The 18858-nt window shown below is 43.1% G+C and overlaps 1 protein-coding gene across 1 annotated transcript in view; it reads left to right on the top strand.

The window, feature by feature from the left end:
* Nucleotides 1-760: 760 nt before the first annotated feature.
* ACAN (aggrecan) overlaps nucleotides 761-18858 on the top strand; it is a 43379-nt gene continuing 25281 nt past the window's right edge. Inside the window, 11 exon segments of the mRNA XM_078151143.1 lie at nucleotides 761-833; nucleotides 3293-3676; nucleotides 5339-5513; nucleotides 6774-6789; nucleotides 6791-6911; nucleotides 8159-8452; nucleotides 11944-12390; nucleotides 15009-15183; nucleotides 16236-16363; nucleotides 17334-17627; nucleotides 18087-18278. Coding sequence (XP_078007269.1) covers nucleotides 764-833; nucleotides 3293-3676; nucleotides 5339-5513; nucleotides 6774-6789; nucleotides 6791-6911; nucleotides 8159-8452; nucleotides 11944-12390; nucleotides 15009-15183; nucleotides 16236-16363; nucleotides 17334-17627; nucleotides 18087-18278 — 2296 coding nt within the window. The 5' untranslated portion in view covers nucleotides 761-763.

Here is an 18858-nt window from a genome sequence, read left to right as displayed (position 1 = left end):
AGATGCACTGTCAGACACAGTCACTGTATTTTGGTTGGTTTTGCTTACCTTTTCTTGTTATGGGACGGGTTCATTGTTGGTATATTCCAAAAAAGACCATTAGATAAGGACAAAAGACATCACAGAAACTTATTTTCTTAACAAAGTGGTGTCTATAAAAGGTTAGAGGTCATTGAGACTAATCACTGTCATGAGGGAGAGAGCTTTCTCACTGCAGCAAGAACAATTCAAAAAACATTTATTTAGTGCCTAATATATGGGAGGCACTGAGGTGTCCTAGGAATATTTTTTTATATATTACCTTAGTGGAGTTTTGTTTTTGTTTGGTTTTTACATAGACTCATTCTTCTAAAGGTTTTGTGAGGCCAAGAGTCACTGCAAGGAATATTTTCTTTAACTAGGGGGAAGGAATTATAATTTCAACTAGTGTTAATACAGCACTTTTCAAGATTTGCAAAGTGCCTCACAAATATTATCTCATTTGATCCTCACAAAAACCCTGAGAGGCAGGTGCTCTTTACCATTTTACAGATGAGAAAATTGAAGCAGACTTAAGCCTAGTATCACACAGTGAGTGTCCGAGGTCAAATTTGAACTCAGGTCTTCCTGACTCGAGGTCCAATGTCCTATCTACCATATCACCTCTGGCTTTAGAGTGTAACCTTCCTAGAGGGTCTTCCTTGGGACCTTTGTTCTTCCTTGGCTTCACTCCATGTTAACCATCCAAATTCTGGGTTTCTTTTTTATCTATTCCAGGTAAATTATGACCACTTTACTCTTAGTGTTGTTCAGTTTTCGAGTCATCACTGCAGCCATCTCTGTGGAAGTTTCAGGTAAGGGCTCCAACATTCCTGAACTCCCTAACTAGTGATCATGTCCTCCCCTAAGGTACTCCAGAGGCTTGATTCAGGGCTGAGGTGACCTTAGCTTCTCAAAGACTAGGTCAGCAAAGAGTCAGCCCTCACAAGACTTATCCAAATGGAAAGACTCCAAGTATGGGCCTATTACATGTCTGTTATTGGAGGATGAGCCAGCCTAGCCAAATTCAGAGATTATCAGCCCACGGCCTCTGGCCACACCCCTGGCCAAAGACTAAAACTATGGAGGAGCTGTTGTCTGCATCATAACAGACCCATAAATACAATCTAATCCAAGAATCATTTTGGTCTTGTACTCCAAACATTGAAACCTCTCAAAAGCTACTTCTATTCATCTGCTCATCGTGGACGAGAGTGCCACTCCAATTCTATAAGCATTTATTAAGTACTAACTGGGCATAAGACACTGTGCTAGGCCTTGGAGATGTAGAGACAAAAGAAAAAGACCAGTCTTTACTTATTTTTATAGTTTACCTATTCTACTGAGTGGATATGACACATAGGCAGGTGGAAATTATTCAAATAAAGTACATGGGAAGTACCAATGAGGAGATGATTTTTTCTACTTCCTCCTTCTTGATTCCTACTTGATACAGACACAATACACAGTAACACCACAGAACTTTACTTCGTTAGAGGTTGTGGGAGTAACAGAGTGGTAAGGTCACATGCAAGTCAAGACATCACTCTCATGAAGTCACTGGTCCTCTTCAAAAATGAAGGATCAGTAACAATGATAACAGCAACAACAGTAGGACCGTTTACTGGCCTCTGTCGGGTAATCTGACATCATTAGACAAATCCTGGCAGAGGTCTTTTCACTGATACCACGACAATACCACCTGCGCCTCTACTGGAACATGCCAGCAGCTCTTACAAGCTAAATTGGAGAGACAGGAAGCCTAGACAAAGATAAGGCATAGATAAATTGAAAGATAAAGTTTTTTAAAGGCACAGATAAAGTCAAAAAAGAGAAAAAAAAGAAGGAAACTATATGAAGCAGGGAGAAAGGAACCTCTTAAATACACAATCAAATGGGTTGTAAGTTCCCCATCATTGAACATGTCTAAGCAGAGACTCAGTGACTACTAGGAACATTGTAGAAGGGCTTCATGTTTCAGGGAAGACTTAGACTAGATGATCTCTGAGGTTTATTTGTTTTAACTCTAAGAGCCTATGATATCATCATAAAACCTCATTATCCAACATTCAGGCAAAACCACAATTCAACTACTCAGAGTAAGTCAGTGTCATAAGCCCTTTCCTTAATATTATGGGGGGGGGGAGCGTTAATAACTTGCTGGACATTGTAGTTGTCTTAATTTCTTTCATAAGAACATAAGAAATTACATTCAGAGTCAGAGGAGCAGTGGTGCTTCACCAATTAAGGCACTAGGGCCCACCCATCTCAAGCATCTTGCCAAGTGTCCCATGATCATATATGCACCACCTCTCCCAATATCTTGTTCTTGCTCTGGGAGCTTTAATTAAATCAAAACTACCATGGTTCTGCCAGAGAGGGTATAAAAATCTACTACCCTCCGACTCCATTCACAATCCCTGACCAATAAAGCCAAAACTCCCTTCCCTTGTTACCACTCCTCTATCTGTATTGTATCCTCCTAAGCTCTTTGAGGGCAGAGACTCTATCACTTTTGCGTTTATATCCCCAGCATTTAGTGCAGTATCTGCCACATAGTATGCACTTAGTAAATACTGATTGATTGATTGGTCTCTCAATAAGTAGTTACCATTCATGTCTTTTGCCTCAAAAAGTTAGGAATATGATCCAGATATCCTTGTCTTCTCCCCAAAATTTCTTGAACTGCTTTACATTTTCAGGATGGCATGTACAACCTCAAAAAAATTTCTGTTTCCACTATTCATTGTTCAAAATTTTATTTATCTGCAAACTACCTTCTATAAGCAGTAAGGGATATTTCTAATGTCCTAGGATTTAGTGAATAAGTCTGTGTTTATCTTATTGGCAATATTTAGGATTCTGTGGTCTTTAATTTTATTTTCTCTCGGCCTTTGTCTTTCCAAAGCAAAGAGACCTAGTCTATTCTCCAATGTTTACATTTACCTTGTCTGGATCTTTTTAAATTGCATAATGCCCTTCTGGAGGCTCACTGACCAGAACTTCCCAGGGCCTCATTTTCTCATGAATTCTTATCACTTGGAATTTGAAAAGGATGCCTCTCTGTTCAGTCGTAGAGTTCATGCTAAGGGTGTCAAACGAGACAATGCATTGGGCAATAAGAGCACACCAAGCTTTTGCACTAGACTCAAAGGCATTATCCCTGTTGGTGAATCGGAGGGGGGTAGCTCCTCCTAATTTAGAATAACACAGTTGTCTGTTTGTTCCTAAGGTGCTAATGGCCTATCTCTCTCCTGTTCTCCCCCCTTTCTAGACCATGGCAACTCACTGAGTGTGAGCATCCCAGAGCCTTCTCCCCTTCGTGTCCTCCTTGGGAACTCTCTCACCATCCCTTGCTATTTCATTGACCCTGTGCACCCTGTGACGACGGCCCCTTCCACACCCCCACTCTCCCCCCGGATCAAATGGAGCCGCCTCTCGGAGGAGAAGGAAGTGGTCCTTTTGGTAGCCACGGAGGGGCGTGTGCGGGTCAACAGTAACTACCAGGACAAGATCTCATTGCCCAATTACCCTGCCATCCCCAGTGACGCTACGCTGGAGATCAACAACCTTCGCTCCAATGACTCGGGCGTCTACCGCTGCGAGGTGATGCATGGCATCGAGGACAGCCAGGCTACCCTGGAGGTCCTTGTGAAAGGTGAGGGTCCCCCTGCCTCCTCCTCATGGGAACCCTCTATCCCAACTCAGGTGTATTGGATTAGGAACTAAACTTGGAATCAGGGAGGACCTGAGTTCAAATCCCACCTCAGAAACATATTAGTTACATGACCCTGAACAAGTCACTTAATCTCTTGTGCCAGTTTCCTCATATGTGGGAAACATATGAGAGGGTTGGACTTCAAGGCCTCAGAGGTCCCTTCCAGCTTTAAATCTATGATTCCAGGATCCACCTATTATCCTATGATAGTTCCAAGACATTTTTTCTCCAGATTTCCTTCCCTGAGTATTTATGACCTGTCCTTTGCCCAAAGGAAACAATTTTATCTTCTGGGGTCTTTTTTTGCTTTTGTTTTTGTTTGTTTGTTTGTTTTTAGGCAATTGGGGTTAAGTGATTTGCCTAGGGTCACACAGCTAGTAAGTGTCAAGTGCTTGGTCTGAGGCCAAATTTGAACTCTGGTCTTCCTGACTCCAGGAGCAGCTAGGTGGCTGCCCCACAATTTTACCTTCTGAAGTAACAATAATCATACTTCACATTTATACTTTTAAGAATGCATTTATATGCATGTTCTTGTTTATTTCCCAGAAACTACTTCAAGACATTACCGTTTTATAGATGAGAACACTAAGGCCTAGTGGCTTAGCTAGGGTCACACAGCAAGTTAATAGCATGTTAGCAAGTTAGTCGCGGAGTTGTGATCATACTGTCCCCTAATTCTTTGTCAGGACAGCTAGGTGACACCATAGTGCACAGAGTGCAGGGCCTGGAGCCAGAAAGACTCATCTTCCTGAGTTCAAATCTAGCCTCAGACACTCACTCACTGTGGAGCCTGGGCAAATCATTTAACCCTATTTGCCTCAGTTTCTTCATCTGTAAAATGAGATGGAGAAGGAAATGGCAAACCACTCCAGTATCTCTGCCAAGAAAACCCCAAATGATGACACAACTAAACAGTAACAACAACAATTCTTTGTCTAGCACTCTTTCTACTATGTCATGCTGCCCTACCTCCAGGGTAATCTCAGAAGTCACAGAAAGTGACTAATGTTATATTACATGTCTATTTTCTTTATGATCCCAGAGAGAATGTATAGTCTTTCTTGGGGTAACAGCAATACTTCTGGCACCAATCCACATTGTCACCAGGTTTTGCCCAACAGAAGACAAATAGGAAGTTCTGGGGAAGATGACCAACTCTATCTTTCTCAAAAGATAATCCCAAATGGGTATTCATAGAGCAGAGAACTCAGGATCCCTGAACTTGAGCTTTAAAAATACATGTATTTTCCAACTTATATTTCTATATAATTGGTTTCTTTTGTAGTTCTATGTACTTTATTTTATGCATTTGAAAACATCCTGAGATGGAGTCCATTGGCTTCACCAGGGTGCCAAAGGGATCTATGACACAAACAGAGGTTAAGAATCCCTATCTTAGAGGAAAGCCTTTAAATCCAAGGACAACTAAGAAATCTACTGGGGCCACTTTTATTTTTTCCAAGGGACTCAGAGAATCCTTTTCCCCAGAAAAGAGAGGTAGCCTCCAAATATGATGTTAGCAAGGCATCAGAGATACTGACTGACATCTGTGTGTGTGTGTGTGTGTGTGTGTGTGTGTGTGCGTGTGTGTGTGTTTTCCAGGCATCGTGTTCCATTACAGAGCCATCTCTACCCGCTACACCCTGGATTTTGAGAAGGCACAGCAGGCTTGCCTACAGAATAGTGCCGTCATTGCCACCCCTGAGCAGCTGCAGGCTGCCTATGACGATGGCTACCACCAGTGTGATGCTGGCTGGCTGGCTGATCAAACTGTCAGGTAGGCTTTCCACGGCAGGATCCAAACGTGAGAAGGGGGAGTGGAAGAATAGTAAGATTTAGGGACTAGGAGACTGGGATAGGAGAGAAAGTCAGGAGAATACCTTGCCTAGTACAGTGCTGAGTGCATTGTGGATACTTAATAAATATATTATAATGGAGAGAAGGTCCTTCTTGGAATTCAGAAGACCTGGATTTACATCCTATCTCTGACATACTCTAGCTGTGGGACCAGGAGCAAGACATTTAACCTTTCAATAACTCAACTAATCCTCTAAGGGAGTCAGTTAGAGTTGTTGATCTACATTAGTAGAAGGCATTTCTATACCAAGAGTACCTTACACAGCTGGAATCATAGGTCCAGACCCTACGCCCCACAAAAAAAAACCTATTATTTTATCTTAGAATGATGGATTCATTCCAGCAAGTACTGTTCTTAGCCGGCATTTGGTCAACGCAAACTTTATCAAACACCTCCAGAGTGACTGCTGTTGCATTATCAGTGATAGATAGTAACAAACAGCAGTAAGAGGCAATATTCTTTCTTACCCTGGAGGAGCTCACAGTCTAGTTGGAACAAAACCTACAGAGAAGATGGGAAGACCAGATGATAACAGCTAACATTTCTATAGTACTTTAAGGTTTGCAAAGCACTTTACATATTATCTCATTTTATCCTCACAACAACCCTGTGATGTAGGTACCATGATTATCCCCATTTTTCGGATGAGGGAACTGAGGCTGATAGAAGTCTGGTGATTTTACCCAGAGACAAACAGCTAGTAAGTGCTGAGGCAGAATTTGAACTTGGATTTTCTTGGCTTCCAAGCCTAACACTTTAGCCACCTAACTGCCTCTCAAATACTTAAAAAAAAATACAGATGTTAAAAAATAGTTGAATAAATAGGTAGACTATACCAGAGGTTGAACATGCAGCCCTCAGGCCACATGCAACCCACAACCCTACTGAATATGGTCTGAACCAAATTAAAGTATAATTGGGAAATATTTAATAAAATAAATATATAGTAAAGCATTGATAATATTACATTTTAAAACTCAAGTCATATGTGGAGCACAAGGATCCTTATGTATACATCAGTGGCCCCCCATTTCTGTTTGAGTTTGACACCACTGGACTACATACGTATCTGCAGCCACATTGATACATGTACATATAGTCACAGGCAGGCTTTGTCCAGCCTGCAGCTGGTTCCCCTCTCATTCTGTCTTCTATACCCTCTCACTCCGTTTCTGTTAGATACCCTATCCACAGCCCCCCGTGAAGGCTGCTATGGAGACAAGGATGAATTCCCTGGAGTAAGGACTTATGGCATCCGAGATACCAATGAGACCTATGATGTGTACTGCTTTTACTGCTTTGCAGAGGAGATGGAAGGTAAGTATGTCTGTTTATTCCAAAAGACATATCACCAGGGCCATAAAACAGATGGGCATTTACCCAGGGCTCTATGAGGTGGCCTACCCTGTCTGTTCCTCCAGCAAGGCAATGAAATGAGCAGCATAGCCTATTCTCTCTTAATACTTTTCCTAGTGTCCTACCATCTGGAGAATTCACCTATTCTGCTTTGTGGCCATAATATATACTCCTGAACCTGAATTTCCACCTGAACCAATAAATGGAGCTTTCAAATCCATCCCAACAGAGCTAGCTGCCCATTTTCATGCTTATGCTCAGGGTACCCCTACATTCACTTCCTCAGCCTGGACCTTACTTAAGCAGTATTAATTGTTTTAAGGACATATATGACCTTGGCATCAATCAGAATAGGGAAAAAGTAGTTTGGAAATAACTACATAACTCACAGGCTCAGATGGGAAAATGTGATAAGCTGTGGTTATAACTGAAGTGGATATGCCATATGCCATTCCCTCCTCCCTTTTACTAGCCAGTTCTCCTTTTGGGGGATATTTCCCCAAATTCCAAGGCAGGTACCCTGTACTCTCACATACCTCCTTTTGCCTTAGAGAAAAGAACTGATAAGCTTATTTATACTAAGATGTCAGGCATTACATGAACAGAATCTTATTTGGAAGAGATGTCTTCCAAAGGTCATCTGGTCCAGCCCTTATTTACTATGTTTGACTCCCAGGAGAATTTCTATTTTAAAAGGAGCCCAGGAATTCATTTCCAGGCATGGGAATTCATGTACTAGAAACAGACCAGTAGAGGAGATATATTTAGACAGCAGAGCCTTCCTGCTGCCCCTCATATCACACCTACTCTGCTCACAGATAAAGCCAGCTTTGCTTTCAACCACTACTTTGTCATTTTAGCTTCTCTCCCTTTGACTTTCTCTGTTTTCTTGATATTGGCCTGCCCAAAGGATTGGAGATCAGGAGCCTTGAATCTGTGGGAGCTGGCTCTTTGGGGGATGGGTTACTGATCAAGGTCTGAGACTTTCAAAGACCTGCTAAAATGAGGACCTAGGAATTAAAGGAATGGATAAATAGGAGTCTGAGATTCTTAGCACTTGGGAAAACTGTGGCCTTAGGAATATGAAGAAATGGGGAAAAGAGCCTGGACAATCGAGACTTTGGGCACTTGGAGAACCAGGGTTTTTGATAAGGTCCTATTAGAGGAAGAGAGGAAAATGCTCACATTAGTTGACATGTGCTTTCTAGGGGAAGTCTTTTATTCTACATCCCCGGAGAAATTCACCTTCCAAGAGGCAGCAAATGAGTGTCGGCGCCTGGGAGCCCGGCTGGCAACCACTGGGCAGCTGTACCTGGCCTGGCAAAGTGGAATGGACGTGTGCAGTGCTGGCTGGCTGGCCGACCGCAGTGTCCGATACCCCATCTCGAAGGCACGTCCTAATTGCGGGGGCAACCTCCTAGGGGTAAGGACTGTGTACCTGCACGCCAATCAGACAGGCTATCCGGACCCCTTATCCCGCTACGATGCCATCTGCTACACAGGTAGGTTTCTTGCAATTTCAGGGTTTGGGGTGGGGGACAGGGCAAGTAATTCCTGCAGAGGAAGAAAGGAAAAGTGGTATAGGCTTAGCACTTCAATCAAATAACTGCTTATCCCCGCAGTTTCCCCCCATACATACATACCAGTCCACACTGGGGAGAAAATCAATAGACATGAATTTTGCCACTAATTTGTGGTATTAATTTGAAACAAATCACTTGTCCTCTCTGGGCCTCAGTTTCCCCATATGTAAAATGATAGTGTTGATCTAAAAGATGTCTAAGGTACTTTACAACTTTACTATTGAATGATTCTATGGTTCTCCCCTTAGATATCTCCTTCTTATAGGGAGAAGGAATCGAAAATAAGTTCAGCTGATAGCAAGCATCCAGATAGGCAAAGCTATAGGGAAGCTAGGATACAGCAATGGGTAAAGCACCTGCCTAGAGTCAGGAAGATCTAAGTTCAAATTTGGCCTCAGATAGTCACTAGCTGTATGACCCAGAGCAAGTCACTTAACCCTATTTGCCTCAGTTTCCTCATCTGTAAAACAAGCTGGAAATGGCAAAACCACTCCAGCATCTGCCAAGAACACCCTGAAGAGTCAGACAGGACTGAACAACAACAACAACAAGGCAAAGCTAGCCTAGATCTGTCTACATCCTTTAAATTCAACACTCACTTCATCCGTTCTGGTACATTCTGTGCTTGGGCTCTGGGGCAGTGCTAGCTATAACCCCAAGATCAATCCAGATACCACCTACACCACAGTAACAATACAGCGGGTAGAGAAACTCGGAACCAAGCAGGGCTGCAGATTCACCACCTCTCTAAGCCTTGGCTATTCTTTCCCCTACAATCACTGACCTTTCACCACCAAATGCAAGGCTGCTTGATCTAAGACACACACCTCTTTGCCTTTATCTGTCTCCCTTAAATTCCCCAGGAAAAGAACCTGCTTGATTCCCCTGTGTCCCACAGCCCTGAGCCTGTAGCTGGCACCTCAGGACAATCTTCCATGGGCAGTGAAAGGGGCATCTCTGCTCCTTTCCACCTCTGCATGCCTTCGGGCCCTACTGCTCTTACTTATAGTGATGACAGGCAATTCTCTCTCCGGGACTCAAACTCAGTTCCTCTTGTTGCAGCTCTGCCATGTCAACGCTGGGGGGCAGTGCAGACCAGCTAGGGAAAAGTGTCTTCAGTTAAAAAAATTCAAAACAGAAAGGTGATCACCAAAAGTTCAGAACTAGACCATATTAACTATTGAGTTCCCCGGTGCTAGAGGAATACCCCAAATGGAGAAAAACCCATATTTTTCTTTAGAGAGTTAGAGATGGGAACATTCTTACCTTAGCTGTGGGATTAAGCCTGATTTACAGGAAAACAGAATGACGTCCTTCTAAAACCAAAGGCCACTAAATTCAAATACTTATCACTGTAAAACCAACTCTATCACCTGTGAAAGGTGCCCCACTCCTGACCCCAAGTAGTGAAGGGTACATACGCCAGATACCTACAAACCACCCAATCTTATACAAAGACTTCTTGTACACATCCGTGTTATAGGGAATCAGATTTATATGGCTCTTGACACAGATTAGGTCCTTTGAACCTCATGCTAACTATATAAGGTAGGTCCTATACAGTTCCTTATCTCCATTTTATAGATGAGGAAACAGAGACTCAGAGTGTTAAGTGATTTTTCCAGAATCACATAGCTAGGAAGTACCAAAGGTGGGATTTGAGCTCAGTTCCTCCCAATGCCAAGTCTAGCATTCTATCCACTCTACCATGCCCCTGTATCCTAGGGGAAATTTTAACCTATATCTCCTAGTCTTGACTATAGGCTCCTATGTCCTATGATCCTGGTATATACCAGCGTTTCCCCTCAATGCAGTGGTAACCACTAGCTAAGATTGCATTATTCCAAAGAGTATTTGAGCATTTGCTCCATCACCCACAAAGTAGCCCAAATTTGGGGGACAGTACCAGTTAGGGGCAATAAGAGTTCATTGTTGGATTTAGCTATACCTTATTTCAAGTGGAAGGATCACCAAACAGTGAGATGAAAGACCTGAGTTCATTCACTAAATAGCTATGTGACCGGGGGCAAGATATTTGTCATTATGATCATTTTAATTAATATTAGCAATAGGGGGTCTGTAACTTCTGTGGTATATGGAACTCCTAGATGAGTAAACTCTCTCAAGCAATGCCTGTTAGCACCTTCTCTGTAACTTCTATCCTTGGTGCCTGCAGCACTAAGAGGTTAACTGATTTTCCCAGGGTCACAAAGCCCATTGGTATCACAGGCAAGACTTAAACTCCAGTCTCTTGGACTTCAGGGCCAGTTTTCTATACTACACAATGGCTGCCTCACTAATAATAGTAACACAAACAATAATTCCTTGTAGTTGTATAGTAGTATTCAGTTTGAAGTTACTTTTACATATATTGTCTCATTTTATCCTCAAAATAGACCTCTCATATATTTGAGATCAGAGTTCTTGTCCCTTTTTTCTACAAATGAGGAAACTGAGGCACAGAGGAGTTAAATGATCCACCAAAGATTATGCTGCTAGTTAGTGGCAGAGCATTGGCTAAAACTGATATCTCCTTAGAATAGGGATTCTTAACCTTTCTTGTGTCATGGACCCCTTTGACAGTCTGGAGAAGTTTATGTATGTCCAGACTCCTCAGAGTCACGTTTTGAAATGTATAGAATAAGATTCATGGGATTATAAAGACAACCAAAAGTTTGTAAAAATAAAACTAAAAATAGTAGAAAATAAAGCTATTCTCATCCAAGTCTATGGACCTTTGCGGGTCCAGAATCCCCATATGAAGAGCCCCCTCCTAGTCCACTTTGAACTGTGTCACACTGCCTCTTAATTTCTTCAAGCCTTTGTCCCCATTTGTAGAAGTGACTAGATTAAAGATGCTTAATGCTCCTTCCAGCTCTAACATTTTAATTTTAGCCCGATCCATTGAGGCATCATCAGTCCCTAGATACTTGATTTATTGATTCCTTGTCATTAGAAGCTCTTCTATGAGCAAATGTATTTAAATGAGCTGTCAATTAATCTAAAACCCATAAAGTACCATGTAAATAAGAGGTAGTGATAGTAGAAGTGGTCTTCTAAAGTTCGGACATCCTGAGAATTTTCCAGCAGAGGTAATCTGTCTCTCAGTAGCATATGCCATGCATGGCCAAGCAGATGCCACTTGTACACAAATGTGGGGCCATATGGTTTCTTCACTGTCTCTGCTGGCACATAAACAGGCAACAAGAACAACATCTGAGAGATGGAGGCCAGACACAATGTGATCATTGAAAGCATCTGTGTAACTCTAGATATGGGGCCCACTCAACCTGTCCCCTTGCCCATCTTGGATGGCCCAGATGGGAGTGCTGAAGGGAGGGGGAGATGAGGGAGACTTTCAACAGATGTGCTTCCCTGATTTTCCCATTGGCCTTTGCTTTCTACTCCAGGGGAGGACTTTGTTGGGATCATACCAGAGAGTTTTACTGACGAGCTGAGCAGTGAGGGGGAGATCACTATTCAGACAGTCACTCAGCCCGATGTGGAACTGCAGCTGCCTCAAAATGTCACCAAGCAGGAGTCCCGAGGCAGCATCATCACCTCAGAGAGTGTCATCACTCCTACTGGGCTTGAGCCTGAGGAAGCCTTCACTTGGACACTGGGTGGCACAGGCTACCCAGAGTTGGAAAATGAGACCGAGGAGGCCACCAGACCATGGGGCTTCCTTCCAGAGGTCACTGCTTCTTCCCGTGATGCTCTTTTCCCCAGTGAAGTAACAGAGGGGGCTGCTACTGTCACCCCTGAGCTGGAACCTGCCACAGCCTTCACAAGAGAGGACTTGATTGCACTGGTAACAGCTGTTCCAGAAGTTGCTGCTGTCCCACTCTCACCAACAGGTAAATCGCCAGGCAATTCACAGTGCTATGCACACCATAAATTATATTGGAAAGAACGTGGGACTGGAAGGCAGGAGACCCAAATTCTTGCCCTGTCTATGCCCTGGTTACAACACAGCTTGTCAGAGCTCCAAATGTAAAAGGAGGTAGTTGGACTAGAATGATCTTCAAAGTCCCTTTCAGCCAAAATTCTGTAATTCAAGGGGGTTAAAAATGCCAATAGAAGTAGAACCTCCTTCTTTTCTCAGGCCTTCTCTTAGCAGCCTCAAGCTCATGATCTATGTGACACAACTGCCTGTCCCCCACCCCCAGATCCCTAACTAGGGTTGGGTAGCTGGTCTTTAGTCAGTTAGCCAATAAATGGTTATTAAGCACCTACTATGTGCTAAGCACCCTTCACCAGGTGACACATTTAGAGGGTACTCACAGCACTTTCCCATGAGTGCTTCCTCTCTTGCCCATCTCACCTTCATCCAACCAGCACCCTTCTATTAACCCCAGCACCATCAGGGTCACCTCAACAATTGAACTTCTGTTGAACAAAATTCCCCATTTGGGGGTATCGTTGTCAAAATCTCACCTTAAAAATATGTTGACATGCTAACTGATTGAAAACCAGTTGCCCTACCCTAGTTATGGGTCTAGAGGTAGGAGACAGGCAGAATTTGGTATTATTAGATAATCTTACAGAGCCACAAATCCTTCAAATCATATAGACTAACTTGATTGCAAGCCCTTTGAAGGAATTCAGAGGGTCTTTGGATAGTCCTATTATGGGAAGCCTAGAAATACCCCACATAGCACTGGAGAGCCATCACAAGGACTGGCACCAACAGATAGATTATCATATCATTTATTTATTTAGAATCAACTTGCCATGGCCCTATGAATAGGCTCTATGTAAAGAGAATTAGGATCAGTCCTTTCGGCTCAGCATCTCAGAAGGACAATACTGTTGTGGAGGCATCAGAAAAGCCTATATACTACTAAGCAAATAAAAAATAGTGGACGTACAAATCTGGCAGTAAAGATCTGATACTCAAATATTCAAAAACTCAAGAAGATATGTGATCTCATTGATTTAGGAGTTTTCTCTAGCGATTGAGATCACAATCCCTCCATGTTTGCTGTTCTGAAGGATGTCTTGCCCATTTCTGAAGGATCTCCCCCTATGAGTACACCACAGGAGACGCACCCAATGTTCTGGAGGCCTTTCTTACTTCTACTGACATTGCCAGGGTACCTACAAGTGGAGTACTGGTTATCTACCCATCAGCTCTCACCTTCTCCATTTGACCAGCCCATCCTATTTTCTTATCTTACATCTCCTTGATGACATGTTTTATCCTTATTCTTACAAGTTCTTCTTTGGCTACATGTTGTAGCCTACTCATACCTATCATAGGTCTCACCATTGCTCTCTGTGATATTCTTTTTAAATTCTTCAGTGATCATTATATATCAGGGTAAGTGCAATTTGGTAAGAAGAGTAGGAAGAGTGGATATCTTATATGGAAAACTGTAGACTGTTGGAAAGGTACTAGAAAGCTGCTAGAAAAAAGAACCAGTGGATAAAAGCTATCAGTTATTAACTGATCAACTTTCACCTGGTGGGAAGCTTGCCTGAAGAATATGAGAGCTACAGAGCAATTCAATGACCGATGAGGAATGGCAAATGGAAAACTTTAAGAAATTAAAGAAAGATGGGGGAATAAAGGGGAATCCTTTAGCAGTTAAGGGGTCCTACGTTCTCAAAGCAACAAAATGGGAAGGTGTAAACAGCACCTCAGAGCCCCCTTGAAAAGAAAACAACCATCAATGTACCTTTGGTAAGAGTCTTTAGGTTTTCCTGGAAGTCCAGGGAATGGGAAAGAGAGCCAAGGTTCTGAGGTTTAATCAAGTTGTTCAAAATTATCAGCCACAGAATAAGGGATTAGGTAAGGGCAAAATCAGAAGGAGAAGTGGGAAGGTAAAAAGCAGATTGGTCATAATTAAACAATAATTTTTTTCAATTATCCACAGTTCTAGAATTATACTACTTTCTAGTAATTGTTGCTCTTGTCATTATAGTCACTTCACCTTTATGGGTCTCGGTTCTCTTACCTGTAAAATGATGAGCTCTAAAGTCTCTTATAACTTTAAAAATCATTTGAAACAGATACAGTGGTAAATCTATGAACCCCACCCCACAGTACCTCCCTTTCAAAGTGACTTCCCATTTATGTTGTGTATATCTTGTTGGTAAATAGTTGTTCAAATGTGGTCCCCCCTTTAGAATGTGACCTCCTTGAAGGCCAGAACTGTGTCTGCCTTTCTTTGAATCCTCAGCATTTAGAACAGTAACTGCCTACTATGCAGGCAATAATAAATGTTTGATGATGATGATGAGGAAGAAAAAAAACTGAGTCTTTGAAACCAAGTGGCATGTCTGGCTAATTCAATGAGTAAACCTAAAGGTGTGATGCAATAGCAAAAATGATTTGGAATGTGGGGGCTTTGGAGTAGAAATGGGAAGTATGCTTTTAGCATTGCCAGACTTAATGAAAAGAAGTCTCAATCTGCATCTCCCTCACCACTGCCACCACCCACTTTTCCCTTTTTCTTCTCTTTCCCAACAGGTGTTGTGTTCCACTACCGTCCAGGCTCCACCAGATATTCTCTCAGCTTTGAAGAGGCCCAACAGGCCTGTAGGGCCACGGGAGCTGTCATCGCTACACCAGAACAGCTACAGGCAGCCTATGAAGCTGGCTATGAACAATGCGATGCTGGCTGGCTGCAGGACCAGACAGTCAGGTGAGCCCCAGAGCCAGGGCTTCCCTTTGTCCCTTAGCTCTTCAGGTAGAAATTACAGTCTCCAGGCTGGAAGGGACCTCAGAGATCTAACCCAACCTATATCTGAGCAGGAATCCTTAGGCAAGTCGTGATACTTTGGGCTTCAGTTTTTTCAGTCTATAAAACGAGGCCGTAGGATAAAGTGACATCTGGTCTCTTCTGGTTCTGGACCTATGGTCTTATGATCAGGAATCCTGGTTCATGTCACTTCACTTCTCAAGGTCACACTTTCTTCAAATGTAAAATGAGTGGGTTGGATTAAAATGACCTCTTTATTCTCTTCCATCTCCACGTCAATGATCCTATGATCTCTACAATATCCAGAAAAAGTGGTCCTCCAACACTGTACTCGAATTTAGTCTGTTCTGAGGCAGCCCATTCCTAAGTTAGCTCTACCAGTACAACACTTCTAGGCACTTCCCAACCATGGTGACCTCTAGTCTCGGCAGCAGAATTTGGCTACAGAAAAGGAGTTTAAGAGCCTCTTAGGAGTCCAGAATCAAACTATAGCTATTGATTTCTCTCTGCAGCCAAGAGCAAAAAAACAAAGAACAGGAGATAATCAGGGACAATCTTGACAAAAAACAGAGGAAGGATTTTCAATATAAGTCTTCACAATTTATACCTCCAAGAGTCACTAAGTAGATGGGGGAGAAGTCATCTCCTTCTTTCCCATTACTTTTTCTCTAGAGACCTGCCCCACTCATTCTTAATCTTTTCCGGCTCAGTTAGTGATCTTGATTCCCAAGCTATTCCCTGTAATCACAGGTCATCTATGAAGCCTCCAAATCCATCCTCACAACTGATGCTAATGTTCATGATGATGCTGTTGTATCAAAGCTGCATGTTTCTCTGTGCCTGGAAGTCCCAGGTCCAGGATTCCTCATCATGTTTCCATTTGAAGAGCCAAAGACATTCCTCCTCTCAGTCCTTAAGTGACTAATACTTTTTGCTTCAAAAGCCCTGTCTCCTATTGTCAGAAGCTGAACATTTTTTCACTCTCTCCTCCACAGATACCCCATTGTGAGTCCCCGGACCCCGTGTGTCGGAGATAAGGACAGCAGCCCAGGGGTCAGGACCTATGGCCTACGCCCAGCATCAGAGACCTATGATGTATACTGCTATGTAGACTGGCTACTGGGTATGGAAACAACACCCCCAAAGTTCTGGTCTATATGGGTTGAGGGCCTAACATGAGGAATTTTGGATGGAGCTTCTTAGCAATGGGCAAATATCCCAGAAATACCATCTGTCCTTCCTACGCAACTCTCTGAGTCAGAAAAGATCCAGTGGAGAAAAAATGTGGATCAATCTCTCTCTTAGGCCACCACATTCCATCTATCTCTGTATCTGCCTCTGTCTGTCTCTGTCTCTTACTTTCTTTTCCTCTGCTTCTCTCCCTTCCTCTCTCTCTCTCTCTGTTTCTGTCTCTCTATCTCTCTGTTTGTCTCTTTATCTCTCTGTCTCTTTTTTTCTGTCTGTAAATCTGTCTTTTTCTCTATCTTTCTCTCCGTCTCTTTCTCTCTCAGTGTAGTACTTCCAGTGCTACTTCCCCAGCACAAGAGAGAAGAAAATCACCAACACCAAGCTATCCTCTGCCCACGCTCATATGTGCACACTAATTGGTCTAAAAGAGCTTAAGTATATGTTGCATTTGTGTGCAGCACTCACACAGTGTCCAATGAAGAAAATGCTTCTAGTTATAGGAGAATGCGTCATCCAAGAGATGCAATTAAATATGGGAACTGGGAAGCTCTGGGTTCAAGTCCTGCCTCCGACACATGCTAATTGCATGACCATGGGCAAGTGACTTAACTTCCCAGTGTTCCCAGCCTACTCTCCAAGACTCTGGGTTATAGACTAGTAGTTAACCTACGTTGGTGGAAGAAGCTTCCACACGCAGCAGTTCCCCACAATGCTCAGGGAGTTTGGAGCCATACTCGGTATAAATCACAAGTGTATGTGTGAAGGAAGGGATTATGACACTTTGAATATATGTGCATTTGTGTGAAAATGCCTGTAAGAGCCCAGGGGAGATATGGGGGAGGGGTGCCTCTAGACAAGGTATTTGGCTCTGGGAGCAAGCGAATCTAATTGTATATTCCTAATAGGTGAGGTGTTTTTTGCCACTCGACCGGAGCTGTTCACCTTCCAAGAAGCCCAAGAATACTGCAAAGAACACAATGCCACCCTGGCTTCTACAGGGCAGCTTTATGCCGCCTGGCGCCGGGGCCTGGACAAATGCCATGCTGGCTGGCTGGCAGACGGCAGCGTCCGCTATCCTATCATCACTCCCCGCTCTGCATGTGGTGGGGATAAACCAGGTGTTAGAACTGTCTACCTGTACTCCAACCAGACTGGCTTTCCTCATCCCCTATCCCGGCACCATGCTTTCTGTTTCCAAGGTACTGTGCCATCCTTTTCATGCCACCCAATTTTCCCTAATGCAGCAGGAAAGGTCCTTTTATGTTAAAGAATTACTTATATTTATAGTCACCTCCCTCAACCCCTATGCTGCTATAGACCCTCCATGCCATGTACCTGTTAGATGTTCCTACAATCCAAAAGTGAGGCAGAAGAGTCATCACAAAGAAAGAGACAGACAGACAGACATGGGGCAAAGGCAGAGAGCTTATTATCTCAGCTCTTCCTGCTTTTCCATCAAAGCTCAGGTGAAATGTTGCCTGAGTGGCTTAGAATGTGCATATTTACAGAGGAATCTCCCCCTTGTCTGTCCCTGTTTCTTCAGGGACCAAGAACTATGTCCTAAATGGGTCTCCTGGGACAGGTCCCTGAGTAATCCAAGGTAGGAGTTTCCTGCTTGTAAAGTCAAGTTACTCACTATCTGCTCTTGAATGTTTCAGCTGGGCCCTCTCTGAAGGAAGGAGAAGGTGGCACACAGGTCTCCATTATTGATGAAGAGCTGATTCCAACTCAGGTGGCTCCAAAGGAGGGGGAGGTCCTATCCAGAGGAGAATTTGATATTACTACTGTACCTGAGAATCAGACAGAGTGGGAAACAGAATTTTTTCCAACAAATGCTTCATTACTCTCAGGTTAGCATGAACCCATGCCTCCTAGGAAACATTTTGATTTAAGCCAATGGATCACAGATTTAGAGCTAGAAGGGACCTTAAAGCCCATCTAGTCCAACTCCCTCATGAAACTGAAACGAACAATGTAAGTGACTTGTCCAGGGTCACATAGCTAATAACAGTCTGAAGTGGGTTTTGAAGGCAGGTCTTCCTGATTTTAAGTCCAGGTCTCAATCCACTGTACTGCAATGCTAGCAATGCCTTCTCTACTCAGGTCTGGAATACTTTATCTCCATGAGAATCCCAGAGACCTGTACTCTTTCTCATATCAGTTATCGATTCTCTGTACAGTTCTAGATCAGCATATCTCTAAGGTTCTGAACTCAAAGAGAATGTTCAGCATCCACACCACCTTTAATTAATTCCCCAATCAATTATACTATATGTATAACAATTCAGTGAGGCTGAGATAGAAAAGAAAGCAGAAATGGTATCTGCTTTTCATTAGCTACAAATATACAAGATCACCCTGACTCCATAGCCTTCTATATCCCATAGTCCCTCAAAGAAGGGAGTATAGAGATAGAGAGGGAGTACTTGG

This window comes from Phascolarctos cinereus, unplaced genomic scaffold (assembly GCF_003287225.1).
Source record: "Phascolarctos cinereus isolate Bilbo 61053 unplaced genomic scaffold, phaCin_HiC Scaffold_3;HRSCAF=262, whole genome shotgun sequence".
Lineage (NCBI taxonomy): Eukaryota > Metazoa > Chordata > Mammalia > Diprotodontia > Phascolarctidae > Phascolarctos > Phascolarctos cinereus.
Note: the sequence above shows the minus strand (reverse complement) of the source record. Positions and strands in the feature narration are given on the sequence as shown.